This window comes from Polypterus senegalus, chromosome 17, assembly GCF_016835505.1.
Source record: "Polypterus senegalus isolate Bchr_013 chromosome 17, ASM1683550v1, whole genome shotgun sequence".
Lineage (NCBI taxonomy): Eukaryota > Metazoa > Chordata > Cladistia > Polypteriformes > Polypteridae > Polypterus > Polypterus senegalus.
In genome coordinates, this window is record NC_053170.1 from 82,679,930 (window position 1) to 82,698,257 (window position 18,328).

The window sequence follows — 18,328 nt, forward strand, 5'->3', positions numbered from 1 at the left end:
GCCATGCCCCCTTCTGCTTTTGGTCGTTGTAGAGTTGTCCTCTGGATACGTGGATGTTTCAAATAAATGGATTTATTTAAAAAAAAAAAAAAAAGATTTGTTAATGTATATGGGGATGGTTTGAAATAGAAAAAGAAGCTTGGGAAGGATGTTCATCTTAGCAGTGTTGATTCTACCTGCTAATGTGAGATGGAGGGTAGACCATCTGTTCACATCTTGTTGGCGGTCTGCATTGAAAAAAAAAATTAAACATTTGTTGAAAAAGAGCTTTAGATTTACTTGTGGCATTTACCCCTAGATATTTAAACTGACCTACTAAGAGAAATGGGAAGGTGTCCAGTCTAGTATTGTGTGCTAGAGAATTCACTGGAAAAAGCATGTTTTTATTCAAGTTAATTTTGAGTCTGCTAGTGCGTTTAGGACTGCTGGCACAGAATTTTCTTGGTCAGATATGTACAGTACCATATCATCTGCATATAATGATATTTTCTGTTCAAGACCTTCTCTGAAAATCCTCTTTTATCTCTGTAGTTTGAAAGTAAACAACCACTGCTCTTTGTATTCACCATTAAGCCATTGGCTGAGTATCATGTTCTAGTTTGAAGTAGTCCGAAATAATAATGTTAATACAAACTGAGGCATCTGGACTGGTATAGGGTAGTCTGATCAATGCACATATGTTTGGATGCAGAAAAAGCATTTGACATGGTTGAATGGGACTACCTCTTCACCACATTGTACAAATTTGGGTTTGGAACAAAGAAAGTAAGATCTTTGGGGTGTTAGATGAATATATTAAGCATCAAAGATTAAAAGCTTAGTGTTTACCTTTAATAAATCTGGTTTGGTTTTGTGATATTACAATAGGAAGCACTTTCTCAATCCTTCTAGCTAGAACTTTGGAGGGTATCTTAATGTCACAAGGTGCAGTTTCAAATGAGAATGCAGGCATTGTCATGCTTGGTATTCCAGCCAGCTCATGTATACCACATGCTGTTTTCTTTTCAGAGTTGTCCTCATAGTGCCTTCAAAAGAGTGGCCTTTCGCTCACAACCCGAAGTTCGACTGATGAGTTTAAGCCGTGACACCAGGAGTTACGACGGGTGGCAGGAAGATGACCCGGCAGACTCTGATGAGAAATCTCCAATGTACGTCATTGTCCAAAAGGTGGCCAGTGGTCTCTTTGTTGCTATCGTAATGTTTCATTGTGCCATTTATTGATTGGACAGAGACCTGACATCCTCTTTTCAAGACGAACCATTGTCACGGAGGCGTGCCATGAACAGGCGAGCCGAAAGAGAACTTCAAGAGATGTCTGAGAAGCTTTCACGCAGACTAGAGGAGCTGGATCTGGTGAGTGGGATAGTTGGAGGATATTGTTGACTTGCCAGTTAGATCTCGGGTCTAACAGCGTTTTGTTTAACCACAGATGCTGAAGGTGGCACTAGAGGGAAAATCTAAGCCAACTGGTGTAGCAGATGAGGATTTGTTATCTCACCACAGTGACAGCGCCATGGAGTGCAAACAGAGGAAGTGGGGCTCTGGTAAGTCATGGGCTGTGTGTGTGTTTTATACGTGGCACACTGCTAAATGTTTACACTAATCTGTCTTTTAATCTGCAGCACCAGAGACTAGTAAACTGGCACGAACCCGCTCCCTCTCCCCATCACCACCCCGTGCGTGTCGCAGCCTATACTCAGAATTTGAAGATGTGCTAGGGCAAGATGAAAACAAGAGGAGAAAAGGCAAGGTTAGAAACCCCTCAACCTAACGCACCCCTCTGAGATGTTGTCCAGCGAGCAAAGGTCCTCCTGTAGCATGGGGATCAACTGCTACATCTGTCTTATGAGGAATGATTCAGATGTATGTTTCCTGTAGGACCAGAAAGTGAAGCAAAGAAAGGACTTGAACAGACCATGTAAGCAACTCTCCGCAAAGCAGCCAGTCCAAGCCAAGAAACCTGTCCCCAGTAAGTTCTTGAAATGTAGAGAATAGTCTGTTATTTTCCAACCGACTTATAACGCACAGGTACACCTTTGTATTTCAATCAGTGAAGATCAAAGACCACAATCTTCTCCCACTGCTGCTAGAGGAGTTCCCTCATCTTCAAGTGTCTCACCCAACACTAAAAAGGATGTGGCAACAGCAGTTCAGGCAGATAGAGCAGCTCTCAAGCCCTACCAATGACTACAGGAGCAGAGTTAAGCTCATCAATGAGGTATAAGGACCTGGCACATCCTTAGATTATTTTTGCTTGTTCGTTTGTATGGCATTCATGAGAACCGAGCCCACCCTTTAAATGACCTAATGGCATGTCCTGTTTCCTGGTAGGTGGATGATGCACAACGAAAACATGATCTTCTGGCAGCAATTATCCGAAAAGAAAGGGAGCACAATCAGAGGCTGGTGAGTATGTCGACATCCTTATTGTAAATTGGGTCTGGGACAGCTAAATGGATTGAGGGTGAAGAAGAGGGGCTCCAGCCCAGCAAGAGTTCTTGTAGGTTAAACTTGTTCAGGGTGGATTGTCTCCAATGTATATTTTTTTAGGTAACTTTATTCACAATAACCTATGACTTCATATCCTGTAGCAAGAAAAAAAAAATCTTTCCAAACTACCTGCCGAGGCCACCGCCACTACTCGTACATCTTCTCCTTTGTCCAGATGTGCATTTGGCAACATTTAACAGCACACCAGTCTGCAGATGTATGGTGGTCTTGACAAAGTACATTATACTGTAAAACAAATTGAGGAACAGCCCTTGAATCTCAATGCCTTGTGCTCCTTTACATTTATTTACCTTCTGGTCAACAGAATCCAACTTAAAGCCTTGGCATTTTAAGAGATGATCCACTAGATGCAGCCTGATGCCACTATGGTGAGTGCAGCTGCCATCTCTCAGGCCTCTGAAGCCATGTTTGAATCGCAACCAGCCGGACTGTCTTGAAGTTTCACGTGTGTCCCCCCCATTTTTTTTTTAAAAAACACACAAACTTAATATATATGAAAAATCAGCCATGTTCATGTTTTGAAATTTTGGCACACCTGTTATGTTCATTGTATACACAAAGTGCCTTGCAAAAGTATTCAGTTCGCTTGAAATGTATCAATATTTTCTAAAGATATGGACACTGACCTGTGCAAATGTCATGACTACTCCGTGCAGCGAATGGTGCTGCCCTTTTCATAACAATGGTGTATATCAAAGTCGGATAGCATGGACATCAAGTTGACATTAGATACCCATGGTGAAGGTATTGAATGCAGAAGATGTTTGCAGGTACCAAAGTGACTTTGATAAGGGCCCAATCACTATGGGTAAGTTGAACATTTGAGAAATGGCAGGGCTTGTGGTGTGCTCATGCTCAGTTGTGGTGAGTGCCTATCACCAGACTCGGAAGAGGAGAAAAAGCATGACTGGGGACAGGGGCTTGGGCTTGGGCTGGGCTGTCAAGTTTCATTGACACAATGTCACCAAAGGCTGCCCGTCCCATCTGCTAAGAACCTACTGATGGGTACAAATCACAGATAATTTGAGTTATGGTTACAGGAGTAATGTCTGCCAAGACACCCTGCTGCATTTGGGACTGTGTAACTGAAAGCCATTTGGTGTGCCCATGCTAACCCCAGTCCACTGTCAAAAGTGCCTACAATGGGCACACATCCATCAAGGCTGGACTTTGGATTAATGGGAAAAGGGTGGTGGTTCCATTTTCCATTCTGCATTGCCAGCTTAGGGAAGAGATGGCACCACAATGCACTGTATGTAGACAGGAGAAAAAAAAGTAGAGGGAGTGTTCTGCTGCAAAACCAAAGGTCCATGCATTGCTGTGTCCCACCCACCTGAACATCATTGCAGATCAGGTACAGCTCTTCCTGGCCATTGTATTCCCTGATTGTTAATGCACCCTACCACATTGCTCAGGAATGGTTTGAGGAACATAAGAGTTGAAGGTGGTGTTCAGACTTACCAGACATCAATCCAGTCAAGCATCTGGGGGCTTTGTTGGAACAAGATGAGTTTTGAGGAGAAGCTGCTGCTCTTGCCCTGGCGCCAGATACCACCGGATACCCTCAGATCTTGTAGAGTTCGTGCCTTGAAGCGGTTTTGGCTGTACTAAATATTAATGTGTATGGTTCAAATACTTAATTTGCTTATCAAAATCACTCGGGTGTTTCCATCTGCCCAGATCTGCATTCAACATCTTGATTATGTGTTTTTAATGTCAAGGTCAGGGATAAATCAGACCTGTAAGCTGACGTGTGCCGTTATCAGATAGTCGACATCTTTTTATGTGCTGCTGTTACAAGACAGTCAGTGTCCTTAAGCTTTGAATTTATCAGTGTATGTGACAGATTTACTTGTTGAATGATGTGGGAAACGCAAGCTAACCAGATCCTGCTGCATCTATTGCTATGTATGGCCAGTCTAATGAACAAAGTGAAATTCTTAGGTGAACGTGCTAGTAAACCGGCAACAAGTCACAAATTTCAAATCCCCCGTGTTCTTTCCGTTATTGTTACATATGTAAATGTTAACATATTGTGATGTTGTTTTTAGCTTGTTAAAGCAACAAGGTAAGAAACATATGGCCTACATGTTTTAAATTTTTTTGAGAAGATGGCATTCTGACCTTTTGATCTTCTATGTATTACAGAAAGATTTTAAACAGCGAATCCAAGAGCAGAAGATGGCCAAAAGACAAATGAGGGATCACAGGCAGGAGGTCGCACGGGCAAGGAAATACTACAATGATTACCACGTACGGCTGCGTGCCAAAATGCTGCGCGCGAGGACACATGAAGAGAGAGTAAGTGATGGCACACTGGGGCCTTTTAGGGGTAAGTGCCATTTTTGAACTTTTAACTTTTTCTGTTCTCAAACCCAACCATAGATATTCAAGAACTTGTTCGAGGAGGGCTTAAAAGTGCAGAAGCAACAGCTACTGGAGTTGCGTTCCAATGCCAAGCAGCAACGTGACGAGCAGTGGAGACACCACCAAGATCAGATGGAGTCGATGGAGAACTACTACAAGAGCCAGGTGTGTATGAGCTGTAGCTCAAAGCTGGACCATTATTCTTATTATTGGTGGTGGGCTGAGACAAGGCACTCATCATCCTGTCCTAATGTTCCTTTTCTTGCAGTTTTCTCTTATGGCTGAAATGCTGGCCCAGGAGCGTGAGGACATCCAGGTGCGAAGGAAAGCCCAGGAGAAGGTGAGTGTGGTGCCAGCGAGGGTCTCTGTAACAGCTCACTGTTCTTCACTAGCTAATCATCGTATTGCCTGACTTTGGTTACAGGCGCTTCAAAAAATGAAGAAGGAGCTGCGGGATAAGATGAAAGAGGAAATTGATCAGCTGCAGCGCGTCATCGTCCAGAACGACGAGGATGACTACTTCCGCAAATTGGAGGCAGAGCGGCTGAGGCAGCGATTGCACATGGCTTCTTTCCAGTACAGTGCAGGCCACCTGCCTTGATGCTGACAATGATGTAAACTAATCACTTACCTTTCTAATGTCTTAATATAATCAGGGTTTTAACTTATTTATTAAATCGTGTGGCGCAGCTAATAATGACATTAAAGACGTGTAGACACGGTGAAGGTGCAAACAGTTTATTGCTCATCTGATGCATCTGGTACATAAGAGTAAACAAGAGTGGGAATGTGGACAGCGAAACACACAAATAAATACAGAGAGAAGGAAAAAAAAATAAAATAAAATAAAAATAAACAAAAGGAAGAGCCAGAAGTTGTCGTGTGAAATGGCCCCCGTGCCAGTGCGCTGCCGTTAGTGTTACAGCTGGCTGGATGTGTACAAAGGGGAAAGTCAGTCTGTAAAACTATTTGGTAACTGGATGAGAGTTGCCCTCTAAGTAACTCCAGTCCGTAGATGTGCAAAAAATGTTAGGAAGATTAATCGCTTGCCCACCCAACCAGTGATGACCACGTCCACTCAGGCCACTTCTGTACAAAGCACCATTAACAGGACTTCTGCAAATGTACACTTTTCAAATAAAATGAAAACGCCAAGCTGCCGACAAGCTTGGAAAGATGTGCCTGTTGCTCCTGTAAGGCGAGGAAGAGGATGATGGCTTTGGGGGGAGGTTTGGGGGTTGGGGAAAAGGGAAAAAAAAAAAAAAGCCCAGCAGACTTCCAGCACCACCTTTGTTTTGTGCCTGCAAAGGAATGGTTGGAGAAGAACTTGAAGGCACCCCCATCTACTGTGTGTCCATCTGGCAAGTTACTGGAGTGTCTACAGGTAGCAATGACAGCAGCTTTATTTCCCTGAAGTGTCCTGGCCTTGTATAGGCCATCACACCAGAACTCGGACTACATCGACAGCAGTGGTCTGGGTGGAGCTTCTGTCAGCACGGAGGGTTCAGGTAACAGCTGTGGGCAATTTCTCAGCCCAAAGGCAGACAGCAGGAAGTCCTAGGTGAGAAGTGAGAGCTGCTCACTCAACTGCAAACCCACACGTCTCTTCAATGGCCGTGAGGAGCTTCTCATATAACTTCTCATAACTCTCATAGGGAGGAATGTCGATACGATTAAAGCTGGAAAAGAAAAGGAAAAAACAATTAAGGAAAAGTGCTAGAAAAACAAGCAGGCACTGTAATAAAAGTGGAGGTAGATGGCATAAGGGTGAACTTCACACACTAAAGGATTGGCAAGTCTGCCATAGAGTCCTGCGTCAGCTTGGGAAAAGTGGACATTTTGGGGTAATTTTAGAATCAATTTGGGTCAAAACCATCTAATGAAATGATGGGAGATGCTGGGTTTCTCCCGTCTCTCCAACACTAAAGTGGGGGTCAATTCTGGGCGGAGCCACACACGACTCCTGCACCCTGCCTCCCAATAGGAAAGCAAGCAGAGCGGGGCCAATTCTGGGTGGAGCCACACACGACTCCTGCACCCTACCACCCAATAGGAAGGCCAGTCAGTCAGTCACTGCTCCTGGCGCCTTCTGCCTTAACAGGAGAATATTAGATAACATTAAAGAAAAAATTGTAATCTTGTGTTTTAATGCAGAACAGAGCTACCAAAGATATGTTTTAATAGAGACAACTGCAAACAATATTTAAAAAAAAAAATCACGTTACTCAGCGTGCAAAAGGCTGGTGTTTTTTGTTAAAATATTAATAAACGTGTGTGTTTTGCAGGATTATATGACACAAGCAAAGGGAGACTTTTTTGTGTCTGCGGGCGCTTCACGGTCTTTCACAAGTGTTTTCCAAAAGTAGTAATTTTACTCAAATATTAAAATGAACAGGAGTTTAGGACTTTGTGAGCGTACGACTGGATGATTTGATGTGTGGATTACGCAGCACAATTTGTTTGTATGGACAATTTGAATTTTTTTGCTTTTGTCCAACGCTGGCCACCATTGACTTGTATTGTTTCAGAAACTTTTTTTTATTTGCATTCTGCATGAAATCATTACAAACTACACAGGGTAAGTTACAAAAAATACTTGGTGGGGAATTCCTTTGATATAGGAGTCACTATAAGTTGGATATATTTATATACTGATATTCTGTGTCATTATTCATAGAGAAAACAAAATTCTAAAATGACATTTGCGTGCAAAAAGTGCCAAAGTATCCAGGTTTGTGACAGCCACATAATAGACACCTGGGTGAATTTAAAAGTGGCACACAAAAAAGAGGACAAGGACCCAACACTGGGCTCAAAGTTCAGGTTTACAGTAGCGTCCTAATAGTCGGGTGGAATTCTAACTTGACGTGCAGTATGTCGACGCTCTCGGGCGACACGATCAACGACAAGGAGTACATTTACAACTGAACGTCAGGAGATGGCAGAGTTAAAAACCGGTGTGTCCAGGCGGACAGCGTAAACTCCACGTAGACCACATCAGGACCAATTTGCACACCGGTCCACTGGATCTGTAAAGCGGCAGCGGTGACCACCGTGCCACCCCAAAACAGATTGAAACACAAAGTTTCAGCAGCAATAAAACTGATGACAGACGCATCAAGCTTTTATATATTTTCTTACTGCCTACCATAATTTGGCGCACATTCCAAACTTGGTGGTCGTCTTTGACTCACTGCTGTCTGGATAAGCAGGGTTTAGATACGGATAAACTAATAAAAGCATAGACTACAACTTGTAACGCATTATCTGGTCTGATGTCAGTGATCATGTAACTCACCAAAAGAATCTCAAACCAAACGACTAATAACTTTGGAACCTGAAGGACAAGATAACAATCGGGAGTGCTCTCCCCTCGACTTTCTTGTACACTCAGATATTGGGATGGATATTTGAGGAGTAAATCGCAAGATAAAGATTAGATTTTTATATTATGTGAATTAAAGAACCATCAACAACAAATCAAATTAATAATATATTGAACAATTATTATGAAAATCCAAGTTGAATAACTCGGACTCTGCAGCTGCATGAATAAAAGGTAAAGTACCACGTCCGGTTAGTGGAAAAGCCCAAAACTTGATAGAAGTCTACGTTTTGTGCTTAGTACTTGTATACAAAATTTGGCTGAGCTAAGTGAAAGCGTACTCAAGTTATCGTGTTTACACACACAGACACAGATGCAATTCCAAAAATGGTATTTTTGGATTTAGGGAGGTCTAAAACGTCGGGATTCATCAAAACTGAATTTTTGGACGATTCCAATAATTTCCCTATACTTCGTATACGAGAAAGTAAAAACTAGGAAAACTTAAGTAAAGTCTGAATGGGGTGGGAAGGTTAAATAAAAAAAACAATTTGGGTGGTAATGGAGTTCATATACAGTAGTGACAGGTCGGTCATGAAGTGTAAGAGAAGGGCTGACGTCACTCATTTGGAGTGAGAATTCTCCAGAGCGTACGGAGGCTTCACAGAGGAACCAAGTTGCGGGTAAAGCACAGTCTGGAGAGTGCAGTTGGGGTGGAGGGAGTTCAGCATATGTAACAGTAAGTCAAGAGGGCACTTGTCCACCATTTGGCTTCTATGCATGAAGACTGATCAACGCTTCTGTGTCGAGCCTACGCCATTGCTACTGTATGGTATAGCACGAGGTCTTGTTTTGTTCTTTATTTCACCTTATACAATTTCTTGTATTAGGAATTAGTATTCGCATACCCCTTGGGGTCATCCATTGTACAGCACCCCTGGTGCACTTGCAGGTTGAGGGCCCAGCAGAGTAGGATCTCTTTCAGCAGTAACAGGGATTCAAACCGACAACCTTCTGGATACTGGCGCCAATCCTTAGCCTCAGAGCTCCCACTAACCCTAATCCTAACCCGGCAGAGACTCCTACGACACCAGGTTGGTAACTACGTAATTCATGAAGTGTGTTTCCATTCGCCCTTCAGCTATTTTAAAGTAAACATTCTTGAAGAAGTTAAAAAAATCTACACATTCATACGATACCTCATGAGAACACAACAATGACAATCAGATGGTGGCATCAGCTAGCATCGGTTTGGAAGTCGGCGAATGTATGAAAAAGTGGAAAAAATGTGCAGCAAGAGGAGCACTGATCTTGGAGGGTACAAACTGCCTGCATGGTAGTGGGTCATGCACGTTTCTTGTGTGCTGCAAACATTGCCGGCCAGGATTCAAGCAGGTGCCTGCAGAGCGACTGGATGCAGAAGTATAAACTGCATTCGACCGCGTAACATGGGCGATGTGCTGAAGTAAAAATCAGCCTTTACAGCAACACCTAGGCTTGTGACATTAACCAAGGATAAACAATATGGAGGGCCATATATTAGTAATGATTATATATATTTACTTACCACCCATAGGAGGGGCCAAGGAGGTCGGGTGCAGTGTGAGTTGGGTGGTGGCCGATGGCGGGGACCTTGGCAGTCCGATCCTCAGCTACAGAAGCTGGATCTTGGGACTTGAAATGTCACCTCTCTAAAGGGGAAGGAGCCTGAGCTAGTGCGCGAGGTCGAGAGGATCAGGCTAGATACAGTCGGACTCATCTTGACGCAAAGCTTGGACTCTGGAACCAATCTCCTTGAGAGGGACTGGACTCTCTACCACTCTGGAGTTGTCCCCGGTGAGAGGCGCCGAGCAGGTGTGGGCATACTTATTGCCCCCCGACTTGGAGCCTGTTCACTGGGGGTTTACCCCAGTGGATGAGAGGGTAGCCTACCTTCGCCTTCAGGTTCCTAACTGTTGTTTGTGCGTATGCGCCGAACAGCAGTTTGGAGTACCCACCCTTTTTGGAGTCCCTGAAGGGGGTGCTAGAGAATGTACCTTCTGGGGACTCCCTCGTACTGCTGGGAGACTTCAATGCTCACTTGGGCAATGACCGTGAAACCTGGAAGGGCGTGGATTGGGAGAAATGGTCTCCCGATCTGAACCCGAGCAGTGTTTTCTTATTGGACTTCTGTGTTCGCCACGGATTGTTCATAACGAACACCATCTTCAAGCACAGGGGTGCTCATATGTGCACTTGGCACCAGGACACCCTAAGCCTCAGTTCGATGATCGACTTTATGGTCGGGTCGTCGGACTTGCGGCCACATGTCTTAGACACTTGGGTGAAGAGAGGGGCAGAGCTGTCAACTGATCACCACCTGGTAGTGAGTAGGCTTTGATGGTGGGGGAGGATGCCAGTCAGGCTTGGTTGGCCCAAACGTGTTGAGAGGGTCTGCTGGGAACGTCTGGCAGAATCCCGTCAGAAGTAGTTTCAACTCACACCTCCAGCAGAACTTCACGTGCTGAGGGAGGTGGGAGTCCGAATGGGTCATGCTCCATGCCTCTATTGTTGAGGCGGCTGACCGGACCTGTAAGGTCGTCGGTGCCTGTCGTGGCAGCAATCCCCGAACTCGTTGGTGGACACCAGCGGTGAGGGATGCCGTCTAGCTGAAGGAGGAGTCCTACTGGACCCTTTTGTCCTGTGGGACTCTGGAGGCAGCTAATAGGTACTGGCAGGCCAAGTAGAATGCAGCTTCGGTGTTTGCTGAAGCAAAACTTCGGGCACGGGAGGAGTTTGGGGAGGCCATGGAGAACGACTTTCGGACGGCTTCGGGGAGATTCTGGTCCACCGTCCAGCGTCTCAGGAGGGGGAAGCAGTGCAGTGTCAGCACCGTATAAGGTGGGGATAGTGCGCCGCGGACCTCAACTTGGGACATTGTGGGTCGGTGGGGGGAGTACTTTGAAGACCTCCTCAATCCCACTAACATGCCATCCAATGAGGAAGCACAGGCTGGGGACTCGGAGGTGGGCTCCCCCATCTCTGGGACTGAGGTCACCGAGGTGGTCAAAAAACTCCTTGGTGGCAGAGCCCTGGGGGTGGATGAGATACGCCTGGAGTTCCTCAAGGCTCTGGATGTTGTAGGACTGTCTTGGTTGACACGCCTCTGCAACATCGCATGGACATCGGGGACAGTGCCTCTGGATTGGCAGACTGGGGAGGTGGTCCCCCCTCTTTAAGAAGGGGGACCGGAGGGTGTGTTTCAACTGGGAACGCCTCGGATTCCCCTGGAAGAGCTAGAAGAAGTGGGCGGGGAGAGAGAAGTCTGGGCATCCCTGCTCAAGCTGCTGCCCCTGCGACCCGACCTCGGATAAGCGGAAGAGGATGGATGGACTTCTATAGTGCCTTTCTCAAGCCCAAAGCACTTCTATTAGAATTGTCTCTATACAATCGCAATTATAGGTTTATGGCCTTGCACATGCGTGTTTGTGTTACATACCTCGTTACTTACATGTTATGCCCATGTCACATTACTGAACGAGTAGCACGGTGGAGCAGTGGTATGACTGCTGCCTCGCGGTAAGGGGACCAGGGGTCGTGTCCCGGGTCCTTCCTGCGTGGAGTTTGCATGTTCTCCTTGTGTCTGAGCAGGTTTCCTCTCACAGTCCAAAGGCAGGCAGGTTAACTGAACTGGTGATGCTAGATTGGCCCCAAGGTGTGTGGTTGGGTTGGGTGGGTGTATTTGCCCTGCAATGGACTGGCTAGCTGGGATGGGCTCCAACACCCCCCACAACCCTAGGCAGGAATAAGTGGGTTAGATAATGACATACTGAACATTACTGAACAGTCTAAAATGTCATTTTTTGACATGTAGCTTTGACAAATTCAGAGTTTAGAGGGTTTGCAGAATCAGGATGATTGGCAGCGTCTGCTGCTTTGTACCTAAATACATTACAAATGTACAAATGTCCAATGCTGGGCACATTCATAACCCTGAACTGTTGCAGGTGCAGTTTGAGTCGCAGTTCTTAAAACTGGTGGCTGCCATTTCAATGAACTCCGAATTCAAATGTGGTTTAATAAATTGGATGCGATCCTTGAAAACTGGACCGACGCAGGACCCTTAGTCTGCCATCTACCAACCTGGTAAACCTACACAAAATGACTATTACTGTTGCTCCTACTTAGCACCACAACATTTCTTTATTATAGTGCCATGACGGAGGCGGAGTGGTGGCTCTGAAGCTAAGGATCTGTGCTGGTATCCAGAAGGTTGCCGGTTCGAATTCCCATCACTGCGAAAAGAGATCCTACTCTGCTGGGCCCTTGAGCAAAGCCCTTAACCTTCAATTGCTCCAGGGTTGCTGTACAATGGCGGACTGTAACAAGAATGTAAGTTTAATGTCACTGTGCTCTGTACAAGAAATTATTTTATAAATTCACTCACATGTGCAGGCCAAAGTTAGCACACAGGGGCTGTCAGCATTTAGGAACTGCTAGTCAGCAGTAAAGGGGACAACTGCGAAAATAGGCATTGTACTATTCCTGTATGTTAGAGATGAAATGGAATCCTTTCCTTTCCTTGTTTGGAAACCAAGGAAGGGCCTTCATGTGGAGAAGACAGTATATCAATACTTGGACAGCAGCCAAGCACCTCGAAGCCGATGGACAAATGAGTGATATCGTCATTCGTCCCGAAAATCCTTTCAGCGCAGCAACGGAAAATGGCAGACTGTATACATCAAGCCCCCACCTTGGTATTGTCATGCTATGGCTTCCTCCGTTTGTAATGCCACGTAAATCGTCAGTAAAGAAAGCGAAGTTAATTTCTCTTATGTGATTTTTACCGCCGTATCACTATGGGAGAGGTATCGCCTTATCTCTATATTTTTCGGTTACTTAAGACGCCGCAATTATAAAAGAATTTATTCCAATTAGGGAGCTATATCGCCCCCTAAAGGAAACAATGACCCTGCGCTCTGACCCCAAGGGGTATGCGAAAACGAACAAATTCCTAATACGAGAAATTGTATAAGGCAAAATAAAGAACCAAAAAAAAACCTTACCAGGTATGGGCCTTGGGCAGATTATTGCTGCTGGCATCAATTTGATGAATTGTAAACAGTCTTGGGCCTGCAGCACCTAAGCAAAGAGGAACATAAAACACTAGTTGAGAAACAGCCTCTCTAGCTCCCAGTGACCACAGGCATGTGTGATGAATTGGACAACAAGGAAACCCACCCTGTAGTGCCTTGAAACCCTGCAGAGGCACCCTGGATGACCCGGTCACAAACTGCAGCAGACGTGCCCTCCTCTCCTCATCATAGGTCTCCACCGCCTTCCAGAACCACTTGACGATATTGCTGTCTGGGGTGCAGTGCTTCAAGCGTGTGTTTGACTTCCAGTCATTGATGTCAATCTTCCCAAGACCACAGATGATGAGCTAAACACAAAAAAAGGGCATGGATGTGAAGCTTGAAGGGTACAGAGATGCCGTCGGGCAGACACTGCCACAATACTCACCTCTAACTCCTTCTCGTCAAAGGACTTCAAAAGGTGCTGAGGAATGACTTCATTGAAGCCCTTCTGCAGCGCTAAGAATTGGGCCTCAATCCCCCGCAGGAACCTCCAGTTCACATATAACCTACCGGACAACCAGAAGACCCAAGTTAAGTACGAGAGCCTTTGGCTCAGCTCAGTGATGTGAACACATTGAAAGAAGGGCCTCACCGGACATATTCCTTCTTATTGTCCTCGCTGACTGGGATGCTCTTGCCACTTGGTTTAAGCTCGTGCTGGACAATTTCCCCGTAAGCATTGTGTTCCACACAGAAGGTGTGATCCAGGACGCCTGTGATGTCATTGTCTCTGACAAAAAGAACAGCAAACTGTCATTAGGGTGACCTGAGCAGTAAATCTTAGAGCACATCACAAACATACATGTCAAGCGCATTAGAAGCTTTCAAGGGCAGCCAAGCGGCCACTTGCTTCTCACGTGATCAGCCTCGTTTATTTGAATATACATACAAGATCCAGACAAGGCTGTTATGCAGGTCAGGATCAACAGACTCCATGTCGTCCAGTGTGATTGGTTTCCCCAGTAACTGCTTATAGAAAGGAAGCGTAAAACCGCCATCAATGTAGTGTCCATGAAACACTGCCATGCCCATAATCCGACCCACAAAATGGAAGTAGGACAGATGTTCCTGTAGTGAGGGAGAAAAAGCAGGAGTGAATTCAAAGTCTGCATGTGATCATTGGGGGGGTTGTGGGGGTCAAACAACTGCTAGGCAGCTTACTGGGTTAACAGCCGAGTCGGGATTGATCTGCAGGGTGTAGATGTCATCCCGGGAATACTGGAACAGTCCGTAATAGGGGTTGAGCATCTCATGGGACAGCAGATAGAGCCACTCTCTGAGGCAAGAGGGGGAAAAGAAAAAAAGAAATGAGTAGGTTAGGAGATGGCACAGTCCGATACAAGACCCCAAAGTGCAGCACATCGCTCTTCTTACCTGGCTACCCCTCCATAATCAAGGCCTTCCTCTCCACGGAACTTGACCATTAACCGCTTCCACAAGTCCTTGGGCCTCATTTTCATTACCTGCCTGTACGACTCCTGGAGGGATTAACAGAAGACGTCAGAGGGACATTCAAAAGTTTGTTCCCATACGAATGTGCTTTCTGATTATGCACTTTTCTGATTTTACAAAAGTATTTACGTAACAATATTTGGGCAAAAAAAAAAAAAAATGTATGCGTTTTGCCATTGTGAGAATACGACTGAAGGACTTGACGTGTAGATTATGTTACTGCGAGATGAACCTTTTAATATGGTTTACTATGGTCCAGCTGTGGTGGGCTGGCACCCTGCCTGGGATTTGTTCTTGCTTTGTGCCCTGTGCTGGCTGGGATTGGCTCTAGCAGACCCCACCGTGACCCTGTGTTCAGATATAGCGAGTTGGACACTGACTGACTGACTGACTGACTATATGGTCCAGTGTTGGGTCTCCATAGACAGCCATTGTATCAAAGAGTTTTTCCATTCTCTGTGAGCACTTAACATCGTACATTTTACTTATCACTAAAGCTACAAGGGGTCACAGTAGAATTAAAATACATTTTTGGGTTGAGTGCTCCTTTAAATAGATACAGTCTGTGTGTGCATTGAGCTTAGGGTGTAAAAGTAGGCCAACCCATAAACTTGGTAAGTTCCACTAACTCCACGATAATACAACGACCACCGCATAGTTACATTTCTGGGTGGGATGCCTTTTCTGTGGAGTTTGTTTTCTCTCCCCATATTCACGTAGAGACCTTCCTCACAGTTGTGGAAAACAAAAAAAAAACTTTTCTCCATCTTCAAAGAAGGCAGTCACGAAGCCCAGATGGGAATAACGAACATTTCTTTATTTGCACAGAGTTATGCACAAATGTCTCAGTCCACAGAGTGAGCAATGGGTTCAACAATTCATCTGCTTTTATACTTTCTTCTAATCACATCACACCATCTGTTAGGCCGGAGATGTACTTAACGCTACACGATGCGTGTGCTTGTGGCCGCTACTGTTACGCAAGCAGGGTATCGGCTATACTTGCACATAAATCATCACAGTGAGAAGACAACGTCCAGTTTTGCTGTGTCGTGAATTGAGGGAAGAAAACGTTAAACATAAAAATCCTTTGTATTCTGAAACTGTACAATAAAAAAAAAAAAAGACGTCAACAGCGACACCGAAGACGGTAAGTGAGACCTTTAAATGTATTGCGTCATTATGATTGGGAATATAAGACGCTTGTAATGCCTATGCAAGAAATGGATGAAGAAAAGCACCGTAATGACATTCACATATCAGCATTTAAGTTTGATGATGATTTGCTTCACCGTATTGAACCACCCATCAAACATCAAAGCACGCACATTGATTCTGTTGCAACTGTAATGTGACTTGCGGTCACATGTTGATAGTAAATAAAGGTGCTGACATCACATACCAAACACCAACCAAATTTCTGCAGCTACTGCAGCTCACGCACTCGTCACGTTAAATTTCTGACAACGAGCTCAGAGGATGCATGAAAAGAACATTGGGAATGTGTGGCAGCCATATGCGTACATGTTCTGAACGTGAAGTATAACTTGGCCCTTAATATGTAGAACATTATCACCTCTATCATCAGTTTATCCCCACTTTCTGGAGGGGTGCTTGTTACTCATTTACCTCATTTTAACCTTGTAAACTTGCATCAGTAGCTTCTCTAAGATGAGGCGAGACTTCAAGTGCTTTCAGCTTTAAGATGCATTTAGTTAACCCTTGAGTTACACTCAATACTTTCCCTTATGTTTAATAATTCACTCTGTTATGGCTTCATATATATTACACTTTTAATAAATTGTAAAAGATTATTATACAGCATATTAACTTAAAGTTGTATAATATTAAAATTAAAAACTTGTCATGGACAAGATTGTGTTCTATACCCATTGATGCACTGATATGGATTGGCATCCCATTCTGGGATGGGATCCACGCTTTTAGGATTCTGTATTGGTGAATATAGATGGATGGATGGAGGTGAAAGGCACTATATTAGACAGATAGATATATAGATGGAACTTTATTTATCCCCAGGTGGGGAATTTGGCTGTTTACAGAAGCTCTTACTACTCCTGCATTATTAGCGTTCATTGTACTGTTCAATAAATGAACCCTCTCCTGTGGCATTTACCTCAAAGATCTCTTCTCGTGACACCTCGATACGACAATGCCCTGCTTGCGGCTGTTGCTGGGAAAGCTCCTGACGAAGGATCTTGAGCTTCTGTACAAGATCTCTCTTGTATTTGGGCACAGTTAAGCACTCGGCCTCCTCAGGCAACTCACTAGGAGATACTACAAGCTGGTGAGGGTGCTGCTGGTCCTTTAACTGGTTCTGCCGACTAAATCACAAAACAGGAAGACATTTGATGAGTATATCTGAGGTAGAAGTATTTGGTCAATAACAGTCAGTCACCCAAATAAACCCATCTCATCTTCTTAGGAAGTTTTTACTGACAACATTTTCTAAGCAAAACCTAAGAAAAGTCCATCAGCAGTGATGACCCGAAAGAGAAACAAATATTTCAAAGTTTCATTTGGCTACTACACCTTAATGAGAAAGAAAAACAGACAGACGGGTGATGTTTCTCTCAGGCCGAGAGGGACTTTCCAAAACTGGAAAACTTTGGATGTACTGAACTCTTAAATGTTATTCAAAGAACAACAGAAGTCTTAACAGAAGGGCACGTGAATGTCAGGTTCATACCCTTCACATCTCCAACTTACTTCAGAACCAAATGCAAATTTGCAGAGAGTCGGGGGTCTGTGAACTGTGTGGTCCGGTTGTTGTGATCCACAAAGTAGACTCGTCCAGTGGCTGTGTTACGGATCTCCCACCCTGGAGGAAGAGGACCAAGCTCCTCACAGTTTACGTTGCTAAGATCCCTGAGGAAAAGCACAAAGGGAGACAGTTGCCAGATATTTCATAATAATAATAATAAAAAACATAAGGACTAAATGGCACAGAATATGCACATTATTCTATTTCAATACATCACAGCCCTACAGTGGTCTCACCCACTGAGTTGTCCTGGTAATGTTTTAGGTATTGGATTCACCCTGGAGACGCTGTGTGCTCCTCCCAACTGGAAAGTGGGCACACGTGAAACCAAAAAGGTGAAACAGTTACCTTGGAACACGGGGATCGTGCCATGTGCTCACACCGGTCTGCGTGTGAAGGAAGTAGACTTGTCCTTGCTGTGTCGTTCTTTGCTCTGTAAAAGTTAGGAAGGGTGAGTCAAGAAAACAGGCCAAGATGGTGGCACGGACTGAGCCAAGACCATCCTCCCCACTCACCATAGCCTTCAGGAAGATCTGGTGGCGTGTGCAGGTGTGTTCTGCTCATGTAGTTCCTGTGCCTCTGAGAGCGGACTCTTCTTTCCTGGATACGGGGGTCACTGCTCTGTCCACTTGTAGCACCATTTGTCCCCATTATTGGTGTGTTCTCATCCACTATGCAGCTCAGTGGTCGCACGGGACTGGAATATTCAGATGCTGGTCTACAAAGGATCAGAGGAAGATGTCAACGTATGATTGAGCAGAATACATTCTA

At 44.8% G+C, this 18,328-nt stretch overlaps 2 protein-coding genes across 3 annotated transcripts in view; one reads left to right on the forward strand and one right to left on the reverse strand.

Moving 5' to 3' along the window:
• Positions 1–5,600, forward strand: part of LOC120518031 (centrosomal protein of 95 kDa-like) — a 29,312-nt gene extending 23,712 nt beyond the window's left edge. For both annotated transcript variants that reach the window (XM_039740584.1, XM_039740583.1), the window contains 11 exons: positions 1,009–1,148; positions 1,230–1,353; positions 1,430–1,544; positions 1,623–1,750; positions 1,879–1,969; positions 2,052–2,218; positions 2,332–2,406; positions 4,660–4,812; positions 4,897–5,043; positions 5,147–5,218; positions 5,303–5,600. In XM_039740584.1, the coding sequence (XP_039596518.1) occupies positions 1,009–1,148; positions 1,230–1,353; positions 1,430–1,544; positions 1,623–1,750; positions 1,879–1,969; positions 2,052–2,218; positions 2,332–2,406; positions 4,660–4,812; positions 4,897–5,043; positions 5,147–5,218; positions 5,303–5,479 (1,389 nt within the window). In that variant the 3' untranslated portion in view covers positions 5,480–5,600. The remainder of the gene's footprint in view (positions 1–1,008; positions 1,149–1,229; positions 1,354–1,429; positions 1,545–1,622; positions 1,751–1,878; positions 1,970–2,051; positions 2,219–2,331; positions 2,407–4,659; positions 4,813–4,896; positions 5,044–5,146; positions 5,219–5,302) is intronic.
• The window catches only part of smurf2 (SMAD specific E3 ubiquitin protein ligase 2), a 66,923-nt gene continuing 54,195 nt past the window's right edge, over positions 5,601–18,328 (reverse strand). Inside the window, exons 8-19 of the mRNA XM_039740585.1 lie at positions 18,073–18,275; positions 17,906–17,990; positions 17,503–17,661; positions 16,910–17,117; positions 14,695–14,798; positions 14,482–14,596; positions 14,210–14,388; positions 13,913–14,050; positions 13,706–13,826; positions 13,424–13,625; positions 13,249–13,324; positions 5,601–6,557 (exon numbers count right to left, since the gene is read on the reverse strand). Coding sequence (XP_039596519.1) covers positions 6,458–6,557; positions 13,249–13,324; positions 13,424–13,625; positions 13,706–13,826; positions 13,913–14,050; positions 14,210–14,388; positions 14,482–14,596; positions 14,695–14,798; positions 16,910–17,117; positions 17,503–17,661; positions 17,906–17,990; positions 18,073–18,275 — 1,690 coding nt within the window. The 3' untranslated portion in view covers positions 5,601–6,457. The remainder of the gene's footprint in view (positions 6,558–13,248; positions 13,325–13,423; positions 13,626–13,705; positions 13,827–13,912; positions 14,051–14,209; positions 14,389–14,481; positions 14,597–14,694; positions 14,799–16,909; positions 17,118–17,502; positions 17,662–17,905; positions 17,991–18,072; positions 18,276–18,328) is intronic.